The sequence below is a fragment of the Gavia stellata genome, chromosome 14 (assembly GCF_030936135.1).
Source record: "Gavia stellata isolate bGavSte3 chromosome 14, bGavSte3.hap2, whole genome shotgun sequence".
Taxonomy (NCBI): Eukaryota; Metazoa; Chordata; class Aves; order Gaviiformes; family Gaviidae; genus Gavia; species Gavia stellata.
This window is the reverse complement of record NC_082607.1, coordinates 7,716,344-7,740,799: the sequence shown is the minus strand read 5'-3', so window position 1 is coordinate 7,740,799 and position 24,456 is coordinate 7,716,344. Positions and strand designations below refer to the sequence as shown.

The following is a 24,456-nucleotide window of genomic DNA, read 5'->3' as shown; positions in this document are numbered from 1 at the left end:
ATTAGGGTGAAAAAAGGTATCACAGCACATATGAATGCAACAGCAGCTGTGTCTAGACCAAAGGTTTGCATAGTGCTGACACCGAAGAGCCACCTTTTGTGAAGCAGAAGATGTAGGGAGAAAAATGGATGCAGAGGAATGCAAACCCACGTGGAGGGCAGAAACCCCATCTTCAGACGGGGCTGCTGTAAGATACAGCTATTGAGTGTTATCGCACCAACGGGGCCCGAGACCTCCATGCCTAAACACGCCGAACGAGGAAGGAGAGAGATCTGGATGCTGGGGAGCAGATCGGAGGCGTGCATGGGGCGTGACCCATCACGGACAGGAAGACCCAAAAGAAGTGAGGACTTGCCAGTGGTCCTACTGGGAGACTCCCACTGGGATGAAGGGAACACGGATAGGAAGTTGGATGGGAGATGGTCACCAGCTGCAGCTCGGTGTTCTGTTGCCAGAGTGACTTTACTCCAGCACTTACGCCGCAGCCTGCCGTACCGCTTCTGCACATCCCACTACGCTTTATGGCTCAGGACAGAACAGGCTTACTCTTTTTTCCCCAAAAAAGTGGTTTCAAAATTAGAACCACATTTATCAGACAGGCTTCAAATCAAGGGCCAAGATGAAAGAGGAAGCGTCTGTCCTCAGACAGAAAGAGAAGAGGGAGGAAACAAAAGAAAGACAGACAAAGAGGACAAAAGTAATGTGCTCAGAGGTGGTTTGGTTTCAATCCATGCCATAAAACCCATCCATCTCAAAGCACTCCCGGCGGAGCCCAGCATGCGTCTTTGACACCGCACATCACGCCAGCAGGCCTGCAGCATTTTGATGTTTTGTATCAAACAGAGGCCTTATTAAAAAGCTCTCTTGGCATGATCCATCCAAAGAGGAGCCCCTTTTGTCTTTCCCTGCTTGCTGGCTACGCTCATTTCAACACACTTGATCATCTCTTTCAGGAAGAGGATTAATGGAGGATACCTGTGCTTTGCAGGCGGCTGAGGGCCTTTGCTAGAAAAACGTGCATCCCATAAAGGCATGAAATAAGTCCAGCCGATTGATGATGGTCTCACAATGTCCCACAGAGATGGCCACCCATTTACCCCTACTCTTTAATTCCTCCTTAACACTATCCTGTTTCTAGAAAGCTGGAAAAGCTACGTTAGGTAAAATGGGCACTACTCTAGTTTAAAGACTCAGAGCTTTTCTCCTGATTGAGGAAAGGGGTTCAGAGGGCAGCGTGGTCTAGTGAAGCCTGGGAAGCGGAAATTTGGGATTTATTTCTCCGCTGGCCTGCATCTTGCATGGCTTAATTCCCTTCACTGCATCTAGCTTCATTCCCATCCCTCCACTAGCTTGGCTGTTCACATCAGAGTTTACATCAGAATTGGAGCCACTTCCACTGTTTGTATAACACCTGCTACAATTCACCATAACCAATATTCACTAATTCATCATAAAAATTTTGTGTTAAAACACAAATGTTTAATTGCTTTATGCAGTGGGATCACTGAATTTAATATTCCCACATAAGTTAGCACGTCCTTGGTTTAAAATACACGGACATTACTTTGGAATACTTTTTAATTCTGATACATACAGGGCTGCCAAGGATGAAAGTTTTAATGTTATCATTTAAAGCTAATATTGTGCCACATCCCATTATCATAATCAAGGCAGAACATTCAGTGACCTCAGTTCAACCAGAATTTGTACCTTTATGGGCATTAATTATTCCACAATTGGGATTTAAGGAAGACATTCTCAAGGAATCAAAGAGAGTTAAGCATCCAGCTCATTTCTGTTCATGAGATTTGAGCTTCTCAATTCTCCAAGCTCCTTTGCAAACATCAGTCTAACTTTATGTCAGTTCCAGCTCAAGACAGTTACGGAGACCTCGCTGAGAATAGGTATGCTAATAAATATATAAACCTTGCCCTTCTTCCCTGTAGTACTAATTCACCAATTTTTGGCCCAGTAGGATGCTAGTAAAGCAGAACTGGAAGTATGCACTGTTTATGGGTGTCTTTTTTCACTGACTAGGAAGTGAAAAAAAATACCAAGCAACCAGCCCCATTCTTCACACAGGTATGGGAAGCTAGACATAAAAATTGGAAAGATAATAAATCATCTCATACACAGTTAGCATTATACAACAACTCCGTATGAGCCAGCAAGGTCTAGCTGGTTTCTCAAAACCGTCCTTAGCCTTACTCTTCCCACCTCAAAGCATCATATCATCTGAAAATACCTTAAACTTAAAATATTTTACCATGTTTAGGAGAGAATAATGGTGATTTTGATCTTGGTGGATTTTCTGGCCGAGGGGCTACCAGCTGGACGGGCCGGACGTGTTTATCCAACAGCTTCTTGAAACAAGACTGCCGATTCTCAAACATGCTTCGAACATTTTCAAGCTTGACCTGCACTGACTGTATCTGGCACTGTAGAGCGAAAAAGACTCCCGTGATCAAATAGCTACCATTATTTTGTACTTGGACCCAAAACCGAGGACTATAAAGCTGACAACACGGCAGCACAGTCCGATCTTGCTTTTTATTTGGGTAACAAGGAACTGAACGGCTTGCTTACCTTCAATTCAGATGTTAAGACTGACTCAAAATCATAGTGTAGGGCTTGGGGATCGTAGTTTAAGTAGGCTGAAGAGCTTTCAAGAAATCTTTCTATGTCTTGGAGAGCTTTCTGAGCGCCTTCTTTAGACTGGCACTTATCCATCTGCTGGTTGGCGAGCAGGTAGGCACCTTCGTCACAGCACTGCAGAGCCTGGTAACAGCACGGGGCAAACAGGGGGAGCGAGACCGTCAGCAACACTCCTACTAAATCAAGGTTCCCATGAGGAATATCATTTACCAGATCTGTATTTTCAACATGGAGCTAATTAGTACTCCTAAAGCCCTCAGCAGTTACTGCATTTTGATTAGAAAGTAGAAAGGCCACATTTTTTCTGGAGGGTGACTGCAGTCCTCAACATACCCAGCCATGTCATGCTCCCACTTGTACCTGGATAAAACCAGTGGCTTAACTGACACAGAAGTACTATTTAGTGCATAGTTGAACCAAATGATAAGCAGATCTTTATTTATCCAACTCAGAAAGCTAAAGGCGGCACTATAGAATTTACAAGGAGACAGGCGCGTTTCTTGGGATGAATGCCTGGCTCAGTGCAGACCCGAACTGCGAGGAATGACCAAAGTAATTGTATTCACGTTCTCAAAAAAATTAAGGATTTTAAATTGCAGTTTAAAGTTTGACATTTAACATGCACAGGTAATAGGTGAACGCCAGGCTGGGGTTCAGTTGGCACTCGCACATTGTGCTGTGCAGAGGCGTGAGAAGATGCTGCAGCCAAGGAGGACAGAGGACCTCCAGTGCTGTGAACGGGAAAGCAGACTGCGGAGAGCAGGACCACGGCGTGCTCCATGCGCTAGACCACCGGCACCAACCAGGACTGCAAGGAGCCAAGGAAAGGACGCTGCCCTGCAGCTGAGAGGCTGCAGAGGAATCCTCCGTCCCCACAGATCACTGCAACATTGAAGTGGAGCACACGGAGAGAAAAAACAAGTTCCCTAGTCGCATGGAACAGTGAAATGGAACAGGGTCAAACTTCGCTGCTTCTCTTAATGGCCTCAAGCATATTACAGCCGTGTGCCTTCTGGCCTAATTAGCGTGAATTTCCCTAAATGAATATTTGATGCTGATTAAGATATCAAAGAGCATTGGAGCCACATGACTCCACTTCCATGCTAGCAGACAGCTGCTGCGCCTATCTACCAATCTGTCACCTTATTTTACAGTCAGCTATGTTCATTCTTAATAAATCGCTAAGAAAAAAGGGCCAGCGTTTAGCTGAAAGCAGTACCTCTACTGCCCTGGGTATGAAAACCTCGAAAGTCAATTAATACATGGATGCAGCATGAAAGCATGACCAACAGCAGCAGTTGAACCTTGGTGTTCTGAATTGCCCTCTGGAGATGCCCACCTCTTTCTCCTGACTATTCGCAGCACCAACAGATATCTGTTTGCTAACTTAACCAGCTAAGTGAGAGGCGAATCACTCCTCCAGCCTCTGGGGAACACTTTCCTACCGTGAACTGCTGAAGCAAAGCTGCAAATTTCAGATGCTTCCAGCTAAGAAGCGGAGAGGCTAACCCCATGGAGAAGCTAACTATCTGCTTCTCAGGACGCTGTGCCTCTGAACTCTACCTGCTGAAGGCGGGTATGAAGATCCAAGGTCTTCTGCAGTCGCATCTGCTTCCTTTTGATCTCATCGGACAAGACATCAGAATGGTGCCGCAGCTCGTTGCATTGCTGGCAGATTAAGTTGAGCGCGTAGTGATGATTTGCTGCTAGCTGGTGTCCATGTAGTATCACCACCTGAGCCTTCCCTATGAGATCCTTCAGTGAAAAGAGGAGAACGGATTGCACGCTTACTGAAATAATGCCAAAATATCTACATATAACAACATGCACTTTCTCGTCTTACCAGATTTCAGGTACACAGGGAGATGACTGCCATTAGGAGTAGCCAGAATGGGTGGCTTACGCAGGATAAAATGGCACCCATCATCTGGGAAAAAAAAACTTTTGCTATCCAAAAAGAGGATGAAGAGGAAAACAAGATTTCACCGAACTAGCAATGCTGTGAATGGCTGCTGGCAATGTATTGCGGCCGTCTCCAGGAACTGCACTCTAAAAAAAAAAACCTGCAGCTGATGGCCAGTTTAGGCACACCATGCTCATAAGCATGAAAGGGAATTTGAGCAGTTAAGGTTTATGGCGAAAATAAACTAGGCTCTTTGCAGCAAAGCTTCATGCAAAGAGCATGCTATCTTGTCTGCACATCTTGGCCAGTGCAACGGTTACGTCTTCTCCAGGGCTGGCTTTCTGCTGGGACTGCTTCCCGGCTGCACCCTGTCTGCCTGGCCTTCTGTTCCTCCTCCCTCTCTCCACAAACATGTCTTCCAAATGGCCAAAAAGCCTTAGACCTTTCCTCTAGGACTCTTATTTTCAAAGAAGCCTCTGGGGGTTGTGTCCAGATCCCTCAGGATTTCTCCACTGCCCCTGGCCCACTTGCCAAGCACATCCCTTCACAGAAGTCACATCCTCAGTTGGGCTCCTGTGAATCATCTCTCTTCACTCTTCTTTCCCCTACATCTCTTAGTCTTCATCCATATGTTATGTTCAAACCACAGACACGTCAAGATAGCAACTTTTTTGCCTCTCCATGTGCCTGGTAACAAGTCGCTGCCTATTAGCACTGCTAAAGCGCTTAACATATAAATAATTCTTCTTCCAGCTCATTAACTCCCACGCCTCCCCTATGTTCAGACATTTATCTGTTCTGGATTTTCATGGTGGCTCAGCAATTTATTTTAACTATGATAATTAAACACCCTGTTCCTGGCTTTCAGAGTGATCACAGTGTTGCTGCACAGAGCAAAGACGTGAAATCTATCCTTTTGTACAGCCACTTACCAATGAATTACACCAGAACCAGGTAATTTCAGAAAACACCACCTACCACAAATACAGAATGTGCCTCTTGTGTTTCATTAGTGCCTCTTTCTGTGAAAGATTATCTCACCTGAGCCATACCATCGAAATGACCCAAGTCCTTGAGCCTCTGTTTTACTTGGGGGACACTGTCGCCAGTGTCGGGCAGCTCCGCTTGCTGACCCCTTAAAAATTCAATGGCATTCTTGACCTAGACACAAAGAAGAAGACTGCTGCAAAAGGATACAAAGCACAGGCAGAAAATCATTCTCAGACCAAAATTAATCACACTTTAGCTAAGACTGCTAAATCCAATAACAAAACTAGTGTCCAAGAACTAATTTCTAAATTCAAAGATGCTTCTATCAGCAAAATCTATGCAACCGCAGGGCAGCGATACCTAAATTAGCTCTGAATGAGGAAGCACGGTGGTCTCCCCAAGCTAGCTAGCCCTGCCAGAGTCATGGAACAGCAGCATAAATTAAACACTCTCCAAATAAAAAGCATAAAAACTTCTCTACCCTCCTTTTCGTCTCCAACTCTTCCTTCTGCCAACAGAACTGCATCTGATCATACCTCCTGAAAACTTTGCTCAAACTTCCACAGTTGTAAATATTGCTCCATTTTTAACTGATGTTTCTCCCAGAAGCCATCAAAAGCAGTCTCCATCTCACGCAGCTGACCAAGTAACCTTGAGGACAGAAAAAGGATAGGATTGGAACAATTTGCAAACAGAGGACAAGCAGAGATCACAGAATCACTATGGTTGGAAAAGACCTGTAAGATCATCAAGTCCAACCATCAACTAACCCCACCATGCCCACTAAACCATGTCCCACAGTGCCACGTCCACACGTTCCTTGAACACCTCCAGTGATGGTGACTCCACCACTTCCCTGGGCAGCCTCTTCCAGTGTCTCACCGCTCTCTCAGTAAAGAAATTTTTCCTAATATCCAGTCTGAACCTCCCCTGGCGAGATGGACAAGCCCTGGAGATCACCTATTCAGGTCTTCTGGACCCAAGCTCTCAGAAGAAGTCAACGGACATGTATACATGACTTGTGAAGATCTCAGAGAGGATTTTAATGAAATCATCACTGCAGATGATGGTACCTGTGTGAAGCAGTCGTTGCTATCTCCATTTATCTGAATAATACCTGAGAGCCTGGCATGGGAGAACCCTGCAGCTGCTCCACAGCCTCATTGTCTCAGTGAGAGGAAAAATCAGAGGAGGTCAAAGTCATTTGACAGAAGTCACCCAGCAATTTGATGGGTCTGGAGCAAAACTCTGGTATCTTTGTCTTTACCTGTTTGATAGGTGACCTAAACAACACATCTATGCTTAAATAACTTGAGTGCTTCCACTCAAAAATCAGGCAAATGAGGAACACAGCGCACTCACCGATTCACGGTCTCCCAGTCCCCAGGCCTCTCGCGGTGTTGGTCCTGACTGCATTCCCCAGGGTCAGGCTCTTCAAAACTGCTCAAAAGCAAGTTTCCCTCTTTTGTAACTGCTGTAATATCTTCCTGTAAAACGCAAAACATTTCTGATTCAGGCTACTTTTTGTGAGGTAAGGATAAGTCATTTTGTGTTTCTCCTGCCTTAGTTTCCGTGTATGAAATGAAGCACCAGTACCCATCAGACCAAAGGACTCCCAGCAGATGTTTCAGCCCCCTTAACGCTGGCTTAGCCCTCGGAGCTGGAAGAGGCTGAGCCCTGGACTGGTCACCAGGCTGGGTGGAAACTGGCACGCATGAAAACCTCAGGCCCCAAAATGATTCCAGAGGCAGGAGGACAGCACTACCGTGGGTCTCTCTTGGTGAGCGGGTGGGTCTGTATTAGATATCTATCTACAAGTTTGAGTATTTGAGCAAGCAGCTTGGAGGCTGCGCTTCTCCATCAAGGTCATCAAAGGAGGCTGCAGGAAGAGCATCCCATAGTGGTACAATGCTGGGACCGAGGCCCAGCTGAGACCCCTTGGTGTGTTCATGAGCATCAGCTGAGGTGCTTTGTCCTGTGTTGGGTTCAGCCCCAAAGCAAACAGGTGTATTTGGTCAATTATTTTCAGAAAAAAGAGACCAATCACAGAGGTGAGAAGGAAGGAGAAAACAGATGTGGCTGATGAACCAAGCTGGAAGAAGCCCTGAAGGGGAGACCTGTGCACAGCTCCATCAGAGAGCCAGCTCCTGGAGGAGTAAGAGCCCATCCTAGGAGATGACCAGATCTCTATCGCAAGAGAAACGATGACAAAACCACTTCAGGGAGAAGATTCAGAAAGCACAATCTTGCTTAAACATCTGCCTGCCCCAGATAGCTCACAGCAACCTAAACGTAACAGCATCTTCAGGGCAGCAGCCCAGGAGCAGAAGGACACAACCGCAGGAGCTTCTCCTCTCCCACACACAAAGTGTCCACTGCCGGTTTGCATCCCTAGCACTAAAACACCACAGAAGATGACCGCGAGGCAAAAACCCCATCCCCTTTTGATACCGCCACCTCCAGGAGACTCAGAAGGGAAGAGGAATTATGCAGCACGCTTTAGATCGCAGGTGGCTGTTATTTCATCCTCTTACATCCCACTCTCCAGAGCCCTGCATTCCCCTTTTGATTCAAAGCCTTTCATTATGGGTACGCCAAAGTAGTCCGCCTGTCAAACAGGTGTTAACTTGATTTTTTTTTTTCCCCATTCAGTATATCAAAGAGGTTAATTTCTTAGTTACTCTGTTTAATTAATTTCTGTCATTTTTTCATTGTGTTTGCAACCAGCTTCTGTTCAATATCGCAGCTACATAAATTATTCTGACCGAGTCATTATCTGAATTCAGGAATCAGCTGTACCAATCTTGGGGTTGTCATGAGAGAGACAATGATCCCATGGCTTGCTGTCACCACAATCTGTGCAGAGTTTCTCATCTGCTTTCATCTTTCACGGTCTTAGAAGGAACAAAAGAAAAAAGCCAATAGGCTTCATTTCAGTCAGAAGCCAACGAGTGGTTTTGATATTTGAAATTAATAAAGGAAGCATTAAAAGCAACAGATGCCTTGTACTGAGTGCTGCTATGCTTTATATGCAAATGAAAACACATGAGGGGGTTTATTTCTCCACAGAAGAAAGTGTGTATTACTGACTGGTTTATATACAGGACTACATTGTGTAGCCGATATTTGCCCCCTACACTTTGGCTATAGTCCTAAGCATGAAGTTTAAGTTGGTAAGTCATGTTGCAATACACGTAGCCGCTGTTTTATACTACAGCTCCCTTCATTTTCAAAGAAGAAATAAAGGACCATTGGCAGTATCTATAATGACACTTTCTATACATACGCACATACACACAGCACACTTTGGATGTCATTTTGCATATTTCTTGCAGGCATCCTTCCGGGAACTCAGTCACCTGAGTGACAAATTATTATAAATGAAAATAGATACGCTTCTTTGACTTATGTAAATGAATCCTGCCATAAAGCAAAGGAGCTCATTCTTCAGCCACACAGCACGGCTATTAACACAGGAATCGTTTCTGAAGCGAGGGTCTGGGGACAGGCCTGTGCTGTCCCCAGAAAGATGCAGGAGCAGCAAAGACAGCAGCTTGATACAGCAGCAGGTGGTGGCTGCACTAAAGCTTCCACTAACTCCTATAATAATATTAATCACAATCGCAAATAGTTGAAAAAAAACCTTAAAATATTAAAGAAAGAAATGTTGTTTAAGACGAAAGATGAAGGCTCTCCTGAAGACAGGGATCACATCATGAATGCTCCGTACCACGCGCTCACACAAAACCTTCACCTGGGACACTCTCCAGCACAGTTCCCTTAAGCCCCCCAGGGACGCTGCATCAGGCGGAGGGACCTGGGGCCAAACCATCCCTCCAGACCTGCCGATGGCCTTTGCGTGCAGCTTCCTCCAGCCGTGGGGGCGAAGCGGAGGGAATCCCACCGGGGGCACGAACCCACAGGCGACGAAGCCTCCCACCCGCCCTCCTGCCAGCCAGACGTGCAAAGCCCGTGGGGGGAGCACACTATAGACACCAACTTCTGTAGCCAGCAAGGAGGCGGCAACTGAGACAGCGTGCTGGATGCTGGCAGGGTAATTTACTTGACTGGATGGCAAATGTAAGGGTACCATACAGAAATAGTCATGCTGTGTTTTATTTTGTCTGTCAACACATACACATGCATGGGAGGGAAGGAGGAGTGGGCACCAAACAAACAGGCAGTCAAATCCCAGAAATCCCATCTTGCTGCACAAACAGGGGCTGGAAACACGCAGCGGACGTGCTGATGAGACATACCTTGAGCTGGTAGTACTTTTCCGTGCGCAGGGCCAGGATGCGCTCAATTGAATACATGTCATCCGGCAGCTCGGTCTCTGCCAGCTCCGTGCCAAAGGATTGTAACATCTGTGCAATTTCCTTCACAGTTAGTGCAAAACTCTCTATTGCCTGGTGGGAGACGATAATTGCAATCAGCTTGGGATTCAGGATCTTCCTACAGCTCATTAAGAGTGCGCGAAGAGCCAAGGCCAAGATCTGCAGGGGAGCCCAAAAGCTTCTTCTGAGAGAGGCGGGTGGGATGTCCACTGCAGCCGGAGCTCATGTGTGCTGCGGTGCATTAGCTAGTGGCCACCAACACGTGGCCAGGTGGCTTTTAGTGCCATTTGAATCCACAACAGGGACTTAAATAAGGATAGTATTGGGCAGAGATACTTGGTGCTTTGTTTTCTCCTGCCTGTTCTTGTGCACTCTGAGATTTTTCCTAGCACGTACTGGAGGTCTATAGCAGAAGCCACCATAGGATCCATCTCACATATTCCTGTAATTCCTCTTCTATCTTCCTTCTCCTCTAGTTAACCCACACTGCCAACCATCTCCAGGCAGCAAGGCTTTGGAGATGTGTTTGGCTTCTTGGTGACGGACGTTTCCAGCTCTGCAAGCCCAAGTGGGGGGTTACAAGGCAGTCTGGCACCACAGCCACCTCATCCACAGCTTCACCAAGAGGACAAAGGAGGGAACTAAGCATGGTGCCAGGGGAAAACTGGAGACAGTGGGATGGAAGTGAGTGCTGCTGGTACCTCCCCAGCATATTCCAGACAGGCACCGGGAGCTCTGGATGCCGGAGGGCTCCCGCACCGCAGGGCGAGGTGGGGCTCTCCCGGCCCTGCTCTTTGCTCTGGTCTTCCCACCGGTTGCAGGAGGGGACGAGCGCGAAGCCGCTCGCAGCCCGGACTGCGACCGAGCGACTGGATCAGCAAGGAGCTGCCGGTCTCCTGCTCAGCTGGCAGCAAATCACTGCAAAAGCAGAGGACAGGGCCTTGCTGAGGCTTGAAACCTTGTTTCCTGGAGGACACACGAAAAGCTCCAGCTCTGTTCTTGGGAACGGGGTAAAAAACTCAAATGTAACAGATCACATTTATATTTTCTTTAAATGGCATGTATTTTCCATGGAAATTTCAGGAAATGTTTTATGAGGACACTACAAGGGCATTTTGAGAGAGGTTTTTCATATGGACACTTATCTACCATATGCAGCTATGGTCTAGAAACTCATCCTTTTCTTAGACTAACCCTAACATTTTTTGTCATTCGTTTTGTCATTTTTGCCTCCAAGTGTCAGAACTGTGCCGTTATCGCTTTAACACATTGTCCAAAAACAAAACTAAGAGCCAAAAATTTAAAAAATTCATTAATTTGGCAGTGCATCAGTGTAAACTGGCACAAAGTTAATGGCACAAGCAATAGCTTGAGTTATTCCAGCTACAAGGTCTTGTGCTTTTGTCTTTATACTGAGCTCCACATCTGCTGGTGTGGATGATGTTGCAGGACAAGGGGCTCTAGGATGTCTGGTACATTTGTCATTAGTGCTTTGATTTGTTGGGAAGGTAACTGGGAATCCAACCTGCCATTAATCTGGGAGACAAAGTCCCAGTGAAAAATAAGAGTGTACAGGAAGCATAGAAACATATGGCAAGGCACAGCTCAGGGAATTAAATGCCTGGTTGCTGGCAATATTAAAGGAAAATTCTTGCAAAGAAAAAAAAATAGGAAATTTTCTGAATTGTCTGCATTCAGTCAGTATGCAGAGAGCAGTCTCATTGCCCTGGTTCCCAAACACATGTGTGATATTAATCACGTAAGGCAACAATTATTAAAAAAAAAAAGCCTATTTTGTATCTATTAAGGGAATTTTAATAAAGACTTCAGAAGACAGATCTTCTGGGAGCAGTTTCAAAAGGAGCCTGAGGGAGTTAATCATCCAATTCCCTTATAAACCCATCAGGTGCCCAACGCCACTTGACTCCTTTGCAAATCTGATCGGGGAAATGTAGTTGGCTTCAGGGGTTACTTTCAGCTACCCATGGCTCACTGCCTTACAGAAAACCTTCCTCGATCGATCCCAAACACGCAAGAGCCCAGTGCTGAGCCCCAGTACGTACAGTCCTAAAGATGACCCACTCGCTGTGGCAATACTCCAGGGTTCCTCCAAACTCCGGGGTTAATTGCTGTTCATCAATGTATGTCAGCAGGTCGCTAACCGAGCTCAGCATAACAACCTACAAACAAGGCAACACCGTTAGCTGGTTGATCATCACTTCCACCCAAGTCATACACAGATCAAGCCTACAAATCTTTTCTGTATCTAAAAATTGGGTTTGCTCTAAATATTGTTCCACAGCATGGCTTTCTTCTTATCCTTACATCTTAACATGGCTTTTATTTGACGTATTTGACCATTTTTGTAAGCCAACACTGATCTCCCTGGTGCTTTCTTCCTCAAATGCAAAGCACAGTGAGATGCTGCAGTATCTGACTGCAGAACAGAGCTGAAAGCAAAGGTAATGCAGGTTTTTGCAAAGGATGACCAGTAATCTGGAAAAAATATGTAAATTTTAATACTTCATGACATATTGGCCAATTTCACAAAAATATATTATACTTACGAATTTTTGTGTAATATATACTCATGAGTTTTTATGTGTCTCGCTCTGCTCTGGGATAAGTCATGAATTTTCAAAACTGTGCAAATGACAATCATTTTAGAGTGAAAAATGCAAAGTTTGTGAAAATCAGATTATTTCCTAAAGGAAAACATTGGGGGTTTTTGTGGGTTTGTAATTGCGTCAACCTTGGATTCCATAAATGTGCTTTTCTTCTCTTAATTATTCTCATTATGTCCTATAATCAAGGTGACTTTAGAAGTCTTGGAAACTTTGACTTGAGAATATAAAACCGTTTCAGTTGCTATTTTAGAAACAAGTACCAACATGATGTTGGTACGGAGTTTACACTGAGATGAAAATGGCAATTATGGGTAGAATTCATAGCAAAAGCTTCACTAGACATGTCTTTTGACTTTTCAGACATTAAACAAAGTCCTGAGCATGGTTTTATCCTCCACAGAGGCATGCAGCCTACATGGGGGATGAGGACAGGCTGAGAAGCCCACCGCCCACTACCACGGACATGTTTTGTAGAGCAAACTGTGCACAAGGGAGCTGAAAAATGCTACAAGAGAGATTTGGTGGAGGAAGATTTGGTGGAAATAGAGCATTACTGGCAGAGATACTCCAGTTACCCTTCACACAGGTGCCCGCAGAGTGGGACGCCGTCACTGCCCAACCCAAGGTGCGTGGGCAGCCTCCGATCACACACAGGCACGACACCTCTGCACACTCATACCGGTAACTTGAGTAGAAAATCCTCCTGACTGAAACGAAATCCAATGTCAGTGAAGGTGCGCTGGAAAAACCCCGTGGGACGAAGAACCATCACTAAGTGCAGGTTCCCTGGGAAAGACGCCTGCAAGGAAACGAAGACGACATTCAACCTGGGGATGTGGCAGGTCCCACAATGGGTTTCAAAGGCCTTGAAAAGAGGGGAAATTGTTCAGACCTCAGTATTTTTTTCTGATTGCCCTGATAGCCTTTCCTTATTTTCAAAACAGGAGGGAGACACTGTAAGTGGTTTAGAGATATGGGACGTAACTGCAGGAGGATTGTCCAGTCCCACCGCCCTTTGGAGCAGGCAGGAATTCAGCCATGCACCTTGGAGGGCCACTTATTATAAACCTTAATACTATATATTGTGTTCAGCACTATAACCTGGGGAGCGAAATTACAACTTAGCAGGGAATAGAGGGCTGGAACGTTGAGGGGGAACGACAGACAGATTGGGGAAGCAAAATTTATTGCCAAACTCACTAATCATCCTGTAACTGCATCAAGCGTGCTCTTCTTGTCCCTGGTAATTACCAGGCAACATTTAATCTGTGGTAAGAATTTGGAATTTCCTGTCTACGCTGCTGGAGCCTTTTTTCAAGCATATGGTTGGCAGGTGCATTTTTAAATAGATCTGTGAAAAGGGTGCTTGAGAATGAAAAAGAATTTTTAAGAAAGTAGGAGTCATATCATTAAATTATGGATAAATGCATGATGCAAAGAATTGAGTTAATTGAGACATATGATTTTCTCTGAGATTCTGCCAGGCCAGGTTCCATTTCACCATATATTCCTCCTTATATTATCCCCCTCCATTATCCTCCAAGGAAGATGATAGTAGTATCTATACCAAGGGTGAGAGTAATGAATGTGTTCAGGTATTTTGCACTGCAGGGCACTTAATCTATGTCTTCAAAACAAAGATCACTCCCATAAACATGCATTAGTGTTGTTCAAAAAAGCCATGATTTACAGTGAGATCTGACATCCATGAACTGCACTGTAACTCATTTGCTATGTTTCCTTTTGTTGGAAAGGTCAGGTTGTGGCTTCCATTGCCCACAACTCCACTCAGAAATGGACAGTGACTTTTAGGATCAAATAAGCCACGTAAATTCAATATATTGATCTGCTGCTATTTTAAGTAGAAGCAGGAAAAAATAAAGAAATGAATGTGAATGAAGTGCCAAATTCATACCCTTTGGAAGTCAACAAGAATGGCACCAGGGACAAAGATCTGGCGTTAGAAACAAAAGCAAACCATTAAATAATGGAGACGTTTGTGCTGGCTCCAGGCCCTGGGCGCTGTACCTGTGTTACACAGCACCTGGTTAGCACACAACGTCTCTGAAACGGCTGCCAGCCCCAGGCACACAGCGACAGCTACAGCTGCGGGAGACCCAAGGAGCCAACTTCCAACTCCATCAAACCTGCAGATGGACCAAAGGTCTAAACCTGGCCATGGAGTCACCAGACCTTCGCAGCTCTGAGGTCTTGCCCAAGAAAGTGTGGCTGCAGGAGATGCAGGTTCAGCTCCCCACTTCAACGCCCGTTTAATTATCTCTACAAGGAAGATCAGCTCTGCTGCAAGACAACCACAGGCAGGCCCTCCAACAGCCCAGCTACTGGATGCAGCTTTGAAGAGAAGCCCAACTCGGAGACCTTGCTCAGCTCAAAGATTTTTAACTTGAGCTTCCCATATTACTAGAAAGAAAATCATCCAGAGGCTACTGGATATCTCCAAGGAGTTGGAGTGGTTCCTCACTTTGAGATTGAGAAAAATCTCTGCCTGGGATGCAGAAAACCTTCACCGAGGAAAGCACCACCAGAACTGGCACAGGCTTGTAGACATTTTGAATGAACTGAAAATTTACAGCATTAATATTTCACTGGAAAGTCTCTGGCAAGCTCAACACTCATCCTCCAGTGTGTCCCAGAGAAGCTGGCTGCCTTCACCTGACCGTGCTGGCTCTCCGTTGGACCCAGTAAACGCTGCTATTGCTCTTTCCATGCCTGTTGGCTGAGCTGGCTGGTCCCTGACACTCTTCATGCTCCGGCATGTCCCACGGCATTAGGACACCCCACGAAGAGACCTGTCAGTCTGCATTCACGGCAATGCCGTGCCCGTCCCTGCAGAGCTGTGAGTCCACCAGGCGTCATTCCCTGACACCCACCCTTATGTCCATGTTTGCCTCATTTTACATCCTGGTCATTTCCCAGTGGGCATTTCTCTGCAGACAGGACAACAGCAGCATCCACCAACAAGGTTTCAAAGATATCACCAAGGAGCCACCATGAGCTGCAAACCTCAGAGGATAAGATGTTGTTGCTCCAAGACAGGCCTGCACCCCTGGCATTTATCACACAGAATCACAGCATCATTAAGGTTGGAAAAGACCTGTAAGATCATCAAGTCCAACCATCAACCCAACACCACCATGCCCACTAAACCATGTCCTGAAGTGCCACGTCTACACGTTTTTTGAACACCTCCATTGATGGCTCAGACTGACTTGAATGAAAGCCTTGTGAGGCCAACAGTCCTACAATGCTTTAAAGGAGCTTGCAGGACGCAATTTTAGGTCCTTCTGCACGGTTATGAGTCCATCTTAGGTGAATCCAAGGGTGAAGTCCCACAGAGTTTGAGGAAAGTCACTGTTTCCAGCTCAGAAACACAATAGTGTGTTCAGGCCTCTGAGCTTTAGGCTCCTACCTTGACCCCCTCCAGAAAAATGCATCAGCAGTATCTTTGAGAAGAAGAACCAGCCAGAGACACATCCTCCCTTGCTCCTATCTCATTATCCCCCTCCGCCGCTGTCCCCTTTAACCCTGTTCGGCACTGCAAGCAGAGATGAGCCTGCTTTGCCCTCTCCTACTCCTTCAAGTCCTTTCTGACATGCACCCTTCCTGCGCAGAGCAGAATCCGTGGAGGGAAGGCCTGGGTCTCCAAAACATATCACCCCGTGGGAAGCCGTAGACTTCGAATGTCTTCTCCTCTGAGCCCTTGGGCAGGAAACCCACAACTCCAGGAAGATGGACCAGCGATCAGGAGGCAAGCAGAGCCACCTGCCAAAACCACGCTGCAACAGCGATAAGGCGTGAAACGCCTCTCTGAGAACAAAGGTGCCTTTGGATACCTTCGGTTTCGTGAATGCAAGATGCCAACATGTTCCACACAACATACCAGAAGAGACCATAACCTGGCAGCCCCATCCTTCTGCCACGTCTGTCACAGGGGCAAAATCTTCTTTGATAGGACTTCATGTCCCATACACACAACTGTATCCATTCAGCTCCTTGATATGTTTCCCCACAGAGGTAGCTGGGTTTCAAGGACGGGTAATTTGATTTCCATTCAGTTTAGAAAGTGTTTCGGGATTTTTCAGCTGATCTTACACATATAAGATCAAGGTCAGCACTTCTGAGTAGCTAAAAACCCAAGAAATACAGCTTTGCAAATGATACCTAATGTATTTCAAGCATGGAAAAACCAAACAAGCCAAAAAAGAAGCTTGCAGAAAGACAGCCACCAATCAAACCATGTCCCATGCCCTCCTACAGACTTCAGAGAAAGGATGAAATGTTAAAAATACGGGGTTTTCTATATATGTATGAAAAGACCAATAATTCCTCAGGGATAACATTCCTGAAGGGACTATATCTTTTTTAATCACTGCTACAATTCCAGATCGTCTATGGGCTGAAGTGCAGAGAAGTTACCCGCAAACAGAACTCTAATGATGCTGAAGGTAGGGCTGGAAAAAAAGCCCTTCCCCATAATATATTCAAGAAAGCAAAGACAAAAGGGTCCTTAATCTTGCCTTATGTTTTATCTTACTATTTATAACCCTACAAAGAATCTTGTGCATTTGACAAACTTGGGGTTATGTAACAAAACACCTAAAGGAACCCTCTAAACCCTTTGCCCTCTGCTATTCCTCTGCAGCATTATCAGGAAAGGCAGAAAAGTCTTGGTGCAATTCCACTAAATCAGGCAGCTGGCAACATTTCACTACGATTAACTATCTCACTGACCAAAGGCGATGCTCAGAAAACATTCCTCCCCTTCTGAGGGGGACAAACGTGTATACCCCAGTTCAGCAACTTGTTTAAATACACGCTCGACTGTAACCGCGTAGATAGCCCTGATACAATCAATATAGATGAACTGGGCTAATAAAGCACAATAATGGGCACGCATTGAAAGCGTCACAGTTATTACCTCCTTAGTGAATAGCTCATCCTGACATATTTAATGTGATTTTTCCTAATTTTAGGAACTCAATTTTCAGGGAATATTCTGCAGTTCACTGGGACATTCACGAGGTTGGAAATCAATAAATGGAAAGAAAAAGTAGTATCTGCCAGCAAGTTTGTTTCTGAGCAGTGGAGACGGAGGCCAGCGGTCCTTCTCCAGGCGCTGAAGTGAATGACTTTCTGCCGTCCCTTAGAGGAAAAGCAAAATGCCAGGTGCTGCTAACCTGAGCTTTACCTTCCCCACAGCCAAACGGAAACTCCAGCGCGCCCTGCCGCCTTTATTTCAGCCGGCTGCACAATTCCCCCCCCCGCAGACGCCGTCAGCATCGCCGCCGCACAAACGCTACCCAGGGCCCCTCTCTGCCAGAGCCTTCTCCCGCTGGAGGAGCGAGAAATAAAGCCCTTCCCGCGGCATTTCACAGCGCTGGAAGCAGCCCCGCAGGGCGGCGGTGCCCGCTGCCCAACGCCCGCAAGCGGAGCCCGGGGGCTGCTGCCCGAAGGGCCGCCCGCGCCGCCCCGGTCAGACGCTCCGCGCAGCGCTGCCGCCGCCCCCCCCCGGCCCCATACGGAGAGGCCTCTCGCCGCCGCGGTGCGGCCGCCCCCGCCCTCGGGCGCTGCAGCGCGCAGGGCCCCGCGCCTTACCGCATTCCTGCCGGCCCGCCGCCCGCCCCGCCGCGGGCTCGCCTCGGCCATCGCCCCGCCGCCGGGGTGGGGATGGGCCACCGCGGCGCTCCCCGCGCTCGCCCGGGTGCCGGGAGGGAGAGCGGGAGGGAGAGCAGGCGGCCCCGGCGGCAGCCGGCTCCCGGCTGGCAGCCCCGCGCTGCTTCCCAGCGCCGGCTTGGCTTTTAAGGTGGAATGCCAAAACTCGCCCTGCAGACGGGGCCGGCTCTCTCCTTCGAGGATCGGGCCCTCCGCTTCCCTTCCCCCCCGCCCCGTTATCCCAAAGGGTCGGTTAAAGCTGTTCAGCATTCTGCGGGGGAAGCAAGGGGGGATGCTCCTGCCAAAACCTGAGCCTTCACCCTGGCAGAGGGCCTCGCTCCCCACAGCACGCAGCCCCAGCGCGAGCCTCGTTTGCCCAGGCAATTAGAGATAGACACAAAGAGTTAAAGAAAAATCTGTACACTCTGATAGAAAAATCTTTCTGGATCAGACGCACAACCGCAGAGCTGCAATTGCATATACGTATGCTGAAAAAATAGGACACTGTGTATTTCCAATTCAGCTTATTTGCACTCCTCTATTCCAAAATCATACAGAGATCAGAAAAAAGAAATTTTTTTTATTGCAGCATGGCTTATGGTTTATGACTGGAAAGAAATCAAGATTTAACCTTATGTGTTAGCTGCACCAAGGCAAGTCCAGCCAAACGCCTTCTGGACACAAAGACAGCCCTTCGGGGCCAGACCCTGTTTTTAAGGCAAGACTCCCAAGTCTCAAGATTTAGTGGACACTTCTCATTCCTCTTTGCACAGAGCACCTCCACATTATCTACATGGACAGCCCTGATACTACAGGCAAAGTCACTTCTCTACGTGGGCACACAGCGCGTACAGGTACACAAATAGGGCGTATGCTCAGAGGTCACACAATAATTAAATTTTCTTATTAAACACAAAATGAATGACACTTCTGTAGAAGCTACATGCTAGGACAGGCTTTTTTTCACATTTGAAACTTCCAAACTATGCAAAGCAACCACATCATCCTTAAAGGATGCTCTCAGTACTAGCGCCCGTTCAAAGGCTGGCAGCAGAACTGAATTTGGATGATCCCTTTAAAGAACTACTTTTTAAATGCTGCTTCTTTGCTAATGGTCACCATACTTGGAAATCCAGTTTATAAAATTCAGGAAAATCAGAACCCAAAATATTGACAGCAGTACCTCATGCACACCGCAAAAAGGTAACCCTCTTCCTTCTACCGGATGCCTATCAGCAAAATGCCATCAAAGCCTAGACGCTTGTAATGCCAAGCTCAGCTGGACCAGTACTAAACACTTAAAATAGGAAAAGCTCTAGCTTTATCACATCTAACCAGAATCAGGTAAGAGCTTTCTTTCTCAGGATGTACTGTTTACTTCATTCTCTGTCGGATGGATCAATGCCTTTAAGGTCAACGATTATCAGCAGAAACAAAGGCAGTAATAATACGCCCAGAATATTTTCACTGACTTACTCACATAGCATGGACTGGTTGGGAAAGCATTTATCAATTAGCTCCTACCTATCCATGCACCTATAAACATGACTTTTCTATACCTGCATGCACTACTGTAATACCATGCTCTGATTTCATAAGGCACTATGCATTGCTGAGTTGCAAAAAGCCTACTTTTAAGATACGTTCAGAATCTAACGATGGGTAGCGCATAAACAGGTGTAATAGATATTTGAAATACATGAATGCATACATACACATTTAAAATTGATTTTTCCACCCATGTCCACAGACAAATGCTTGTGAAGCCTGTTTTAAGAACCTAACACTTTCATTCACTGACAATTAAGTAAAATATAGTCTCACTAATAACCAGTGTCTGGAGAGACCACATATGAAGCCAAATTCTCCACCCAGCAAAAGCACAGAACGTGGCACAAAACACATTTGGACCACTATGAAGAAGTACAAGAACAAGGAAATGAATCAGTTAATAGTCAAACAGGTCATTTAGGCACTCAAATGGGGCATAGAGCTGTGACTGAATTAATTATAGGGCCGTAAAACAAAACACTACCTAGGGAGAAAACACAAGCATCGTTGCTTCTGGTTCCCAGTGTTTTCTGAAAGCGATACATAATGGGCACGGTGACTTAGTACACTAAAAGAAATTAACATTAAAGAGGACTTACTGCTATTTTTTGCAGAGTCATTTTGACCGATGTCCATGTGTCCAATCTTCTATCCAGGATTAGGATAAATTTGGTGTCAGACTCATGTTGACTATGAGATAAGAAAATACCAAGTAATCAGATAACATTTTGAGGGAATGTGACTTTGTTCCCCCAAAAAAGCCCAAACCCAAGCACACAGAATGCAAACCCCATTTTGACGTTTCCACAATTGCTGAAATTCCCTTTGAAAAAATTTTCCTGAGCCAACTCGCGCAAGAAATTTGGGAAGCCCACCTTACGGTTAGCCCAGGGTTAAGCATTCCCTTTGCAAGGGGCATTGCATGGGAGGTGGACACGCATTGGTCTTGAGAAGGACTTCGCAGAGGTCGGAGGCAGCTGAGCTCCTGCTGAGCAGCGCAGGGATGACCAGCAGCCTCCACCAGCCGCTGCCCCAAGATGCACATCCCTGCCCTCACCGCTGAGCTCTTCCCTCCGAGGGAGCTTGCTACCTGCTTGCCCGGGTTACAGCAACCAAGCGATGACTCCTGGCTTGTTTTGGCACAGGGCGGCAGAGGTGACACCAAGCCAGGGAAGGGTGATGCCAGCCTGGCAGGGGGAGAGGGGGAGCTGGTGCTGAAACAGGCTGGCGGAGCTTCCCCGGCACCTCCCGAGCCCCGCTGGAGAGGCAGCGATTGCCAGGAGGCAATTTCCAGCATGCTCTGGTTCACTTTGCAAGCGCCGTCTTCCTGACATCCCTTTTGACACCCAAATCCTTTAAGTTGGCCCCAGTCTTACCAAGCGAGCCAGCAGTACCGGGGATGCCCGGTCTGGCGGGTGACCTAACACGCCGGCGAGCTCCTGCCTGTAATTCAAGTATTGCCTTCCCAGCCTAGCTGGGTACAGCTCAGCCAGGCTCAACCCATGCCAATACACACTCCAGGGCAGTCTGAATTACAAACTGGAATCGTGTTTGCACGCAGGTAAGGGTACGCCAGCTTGTAACCAAGTCCTGTGATGGGAGTGTATTTACAGGATACTTAGGTAATATTGACAATATTTATTTCGCGGATGCTGTAACAGGATAGCCATGTCCCACACCACCCTATCCGGGTGTTTCAGTGCTGCGGAGAGGCTCCCAGTACACGTGCTGGCTCCTGAGAGCTGGGTCAGGTACCTGCACTGGGCACGGCCCATGCAAGCAGCCTACCGCAAGCACCGTCTTCAGTAATTCTTGTGTTTGGCAAGCGAAAACACATGGTGGGTTACTCGGAAGTATCACATGGCAGACAATACTTGGCAACTTCACTACAGAAAAAAAGACACTTGAAGGCAGTGCAGGAGCTTTCATTCAATGCACATCTTGCTGCTGTGGTCTGTGATAGCCACACCTTTGACAAATACATTTAAAAGGAATTAGCAGTTGTGCTGAGAGAAAAAAAAATTCCCTTTGGCTCATAATAACAATTGTCTACCAAGCTGTCCTACAACTATATCTTCTGGATCTCTAATGTCACACTCAAAGCGCAAAGGTTTAGTGCATATTTACACATTGCTGTTGAAGCGTACCAGAAAAGAGCAGAGAAAATGAAGAGCAGATTTTACATGTGGGTCGTACACAGAACTTCTGTATGTAATAGAGTCTGAGGTTACAGACTGTGACCTGGATCAGGCACAACTTTCCAGCCAAAACCTTTTTTAGCTAAAATAGTTTTGGCAACATGAGATGATTCTGCAGGTTTCGGTCAGCTCTGTTCACCACCACCACGAGTTAAACGACCCGGGCGGGCGGGAGGGGGGGCAAAAGGATCCTGTTGCTTGAAATAAAATAAAACCCTTTGGTTTTTCAGCACACCCTAAAACTTTAAAAGGTAGGTCTCTGCCTTATGAAAAACAATTCCCCAACCCCCCCACGGTATTTCCCAACAGGCTACAATTGGAAAAAAAAAAAAAAAACAAAACTATAGTGTTTACACAGCACTGCTGTCATCGTAATAAAAACTGAAGAAAAACCCCAGAATCCAAGTAATTTAGAAAAGGCAGCCAGACTTTAGTGCATTGTCAGTTAATAAAAGTAGGCCAAAGTATGCCATTTACTCAGGGCAAGGTTATATTCAGAGTAGCCTCTCAGCATGTTAATTTACTTTTATCAGTTCCCTTAGAGACACAAAGAAGAAAGTTCCCAGCTGTCCAAAAGCCTTGAAACCTACTGTGGGTAATTTTTCATTTATTCTGGGGCTAGTGAAGCAAGTCTGTGACTATTTGCAACCCAGGCCTTGCAGGTTTATCAGATTTCCAGTCCTGAGATGTACCTTTTAGACTACACTAAAAATAAATCAATGCTTTCTCACCAAGGCTGCGAGGGCTGAGCTCATTTGCATCCAGCAGCAGAAAGATGGAGACAGATAACCAGACCAAGGATTATTTCTCTCCGTGTGCTTCTTGTCACTTTTTTTTCTTACCCTTAATTTTGTATGTGTTGCAGGATGCACCAGACTAAAAATAAAGACTTGGGATGTTTTGCAGGAGGACTTGAAATCAGATCCCGGAGTCTTCATTTGTGAGATTTATCACAGGACTGAGAGACTCCTTGCATCTGGTGGGATCAGAGCACGCTGTCAGGACCCACTGCCTAATATTTAAATTCAGACATATTTATAGCCAACCGCACCCTTCGCTGTGCCATTACTCCATGTTATCAGCCACGGCTCTAAATCACTTTGTATTTCACTTCCTGATCCAAGTTAAACATGCAGAGCTTCTCTAAACACCGAAAAGCTGGATAGTCAAACAAGAATAGAATAGGATAGAATAGAATAGGATAGAATAGAATAGGATAGGATAGAATAGGATAGGATAGAATAGGATAGGATAGAATAGGATAGGATAGAATAAGATAGGATAGAATAAGATAGGATAGCATAGGATAGCATAGGATAGCATAGGATAGAATAGAATATTTCAGTTGGAAGGAACCTACAATGATGATCTAGTCCGGCTGCCTGACCAAAAGTTAAAGCATGTTGTTATGGGCATTGTCCAAATGCCTCCCAAACACTGACAGGCTTGGGGCATCACCCACCTCTCTAGGAAGCCTGTTCCAGTGTTTGAACACCCTCTTGGTAAAGAAATACTTCCTAATGTCCAGTCTAAACCTCTCCTGGCACAGCTTTGAACCATTCCTACACATCCTATCGCTGGATCCCGGGGAGAAGAGCTCAGCACCTCCCTCTCCACTTCCTCAGGAAGCTGCGGAGAGCAATGAGGTCTCCCCTCATCCCCCTCTTCTCCAAACTAGACAAGCCCAAAGTCCTCAGCCACTCCTCAGAGGACACTCCTTCCAGCCCTGTCACCAGCTTTGTTGCTCTCCTCTGGACACATTCAAGGGCCTTCACATCCTTCTTAAATTGTGGGGCCCAGAACTGCACACAGTGCTCAAGGTGAGGCCGCAACAATGCTGTATACAGCGGGGTTTTTTTTAGTTTTCAAAGATAGCTTTCAAAGATAGCATTATTTTTCTTTTACTTTAATTATAATCAGGACAGGTTTTTGTAATAACAATCTTACATATACCATAACTGACTTTGATTGTTTTTTTTTTTCTTAGAGCTTCTACTGAAATTCTGACTTACCTTGGAAGAAATAAATTCTTTTAGGGTACACAAAAGATCAGTATTTCTTGCAAAGTCTACACTGTAGCAGTCTTCAATCCAAGCCTGGATAAAGTGCTGCTTTATCACTCTTAGGGTCTCCTTTCTGCAAATACTGGGATCTGTCGCACTTACCCGTGCCTCGCCTTCAAGCACACCATCGCACAGTGCTGTTCAACAAAGCCAGCCTGAAGGCAGGCAGGCAGCCCACCGCACGCATTGTGCGTTGGATGTGCGGGGCGTGGAAGGTGGGGACCTGCTACTTATTTTTCTGTACAGCTCTTCCATGCAAGCGCTTTCTGCAGCTGCCTCCTGCCTGCAGCATGGTTCCCTTCCTCCTGGCTCTGTCATTAATGAACTCACAGAATCACAGAATCACTAAGGTTGGAAAAGACCTGTAAGATCATCAAGTCCAACCACCAACCCAACACCCCCATGCCCACTAAACCATGTCCCACAGTGCCACATCCACATGTTCCTTGAATACCTCCA

The 24,456-nt window shown here is 46.3% G+C and overlaps 1 protein-coding gene across 2 annotated transcripts in view; it reads right to left on the bottom strand.

Moving 5' to 3' along the window:
- The window catches only part of MCF2 (MCF.2 cell line derived transforming sequence), a 63,633-nt gene that overhangs the window by 23,705 nt on the left and 15,472 nt on the right, over positions 1 to 24,456 (bottom strand). For both annotated transcript variants that reach the window (XM_059824551.1, XM_059824550.1), the window contains 10 exons: positions 20,336 to 20,426; positions 13,192 to 13,311; positions 11,949 to 12,065; positions 9,808 to 9,957; positions 6,911 to 7,035; positions 6,085 to 6,199; positions 5,600 to 5,719; positions 4,219 to 4,410; positions 2,587 to 2,778; positions 2,267 to 2,438 (listed from right to left, as the gene is read on the bottom strand). In XM_059824551.1, coding sequence (XP_059680534.1) covers positions 2,267 to 2,438; positions 2,587 to 2,778; positions 4,219 to 4,410; positions 5,600 to 5,719; positions 6,085 to 6,199; positions 6,911 to 7,035; positions 9,808 to 9,957; positions 11,949 to 12,065; positions 13,192 to 13,311; positions 20,336 to 20,426 — 1,394 coding nt within the window. The remainder of the gene's footprint in view (positions 1 to 2,266; positions 2,439 to 2,586; positions 2,779 to 4,218; positions 4,411 to 5,599; positions 5,720 to 6,084; positions 6,200 to 6,910; positions 7,036 to 9,807; positions 9,958 to 11,948; positions 12,066 to 13,191; positions 13,312 to 20,335; positions 20,427 to 24,456) is intronic.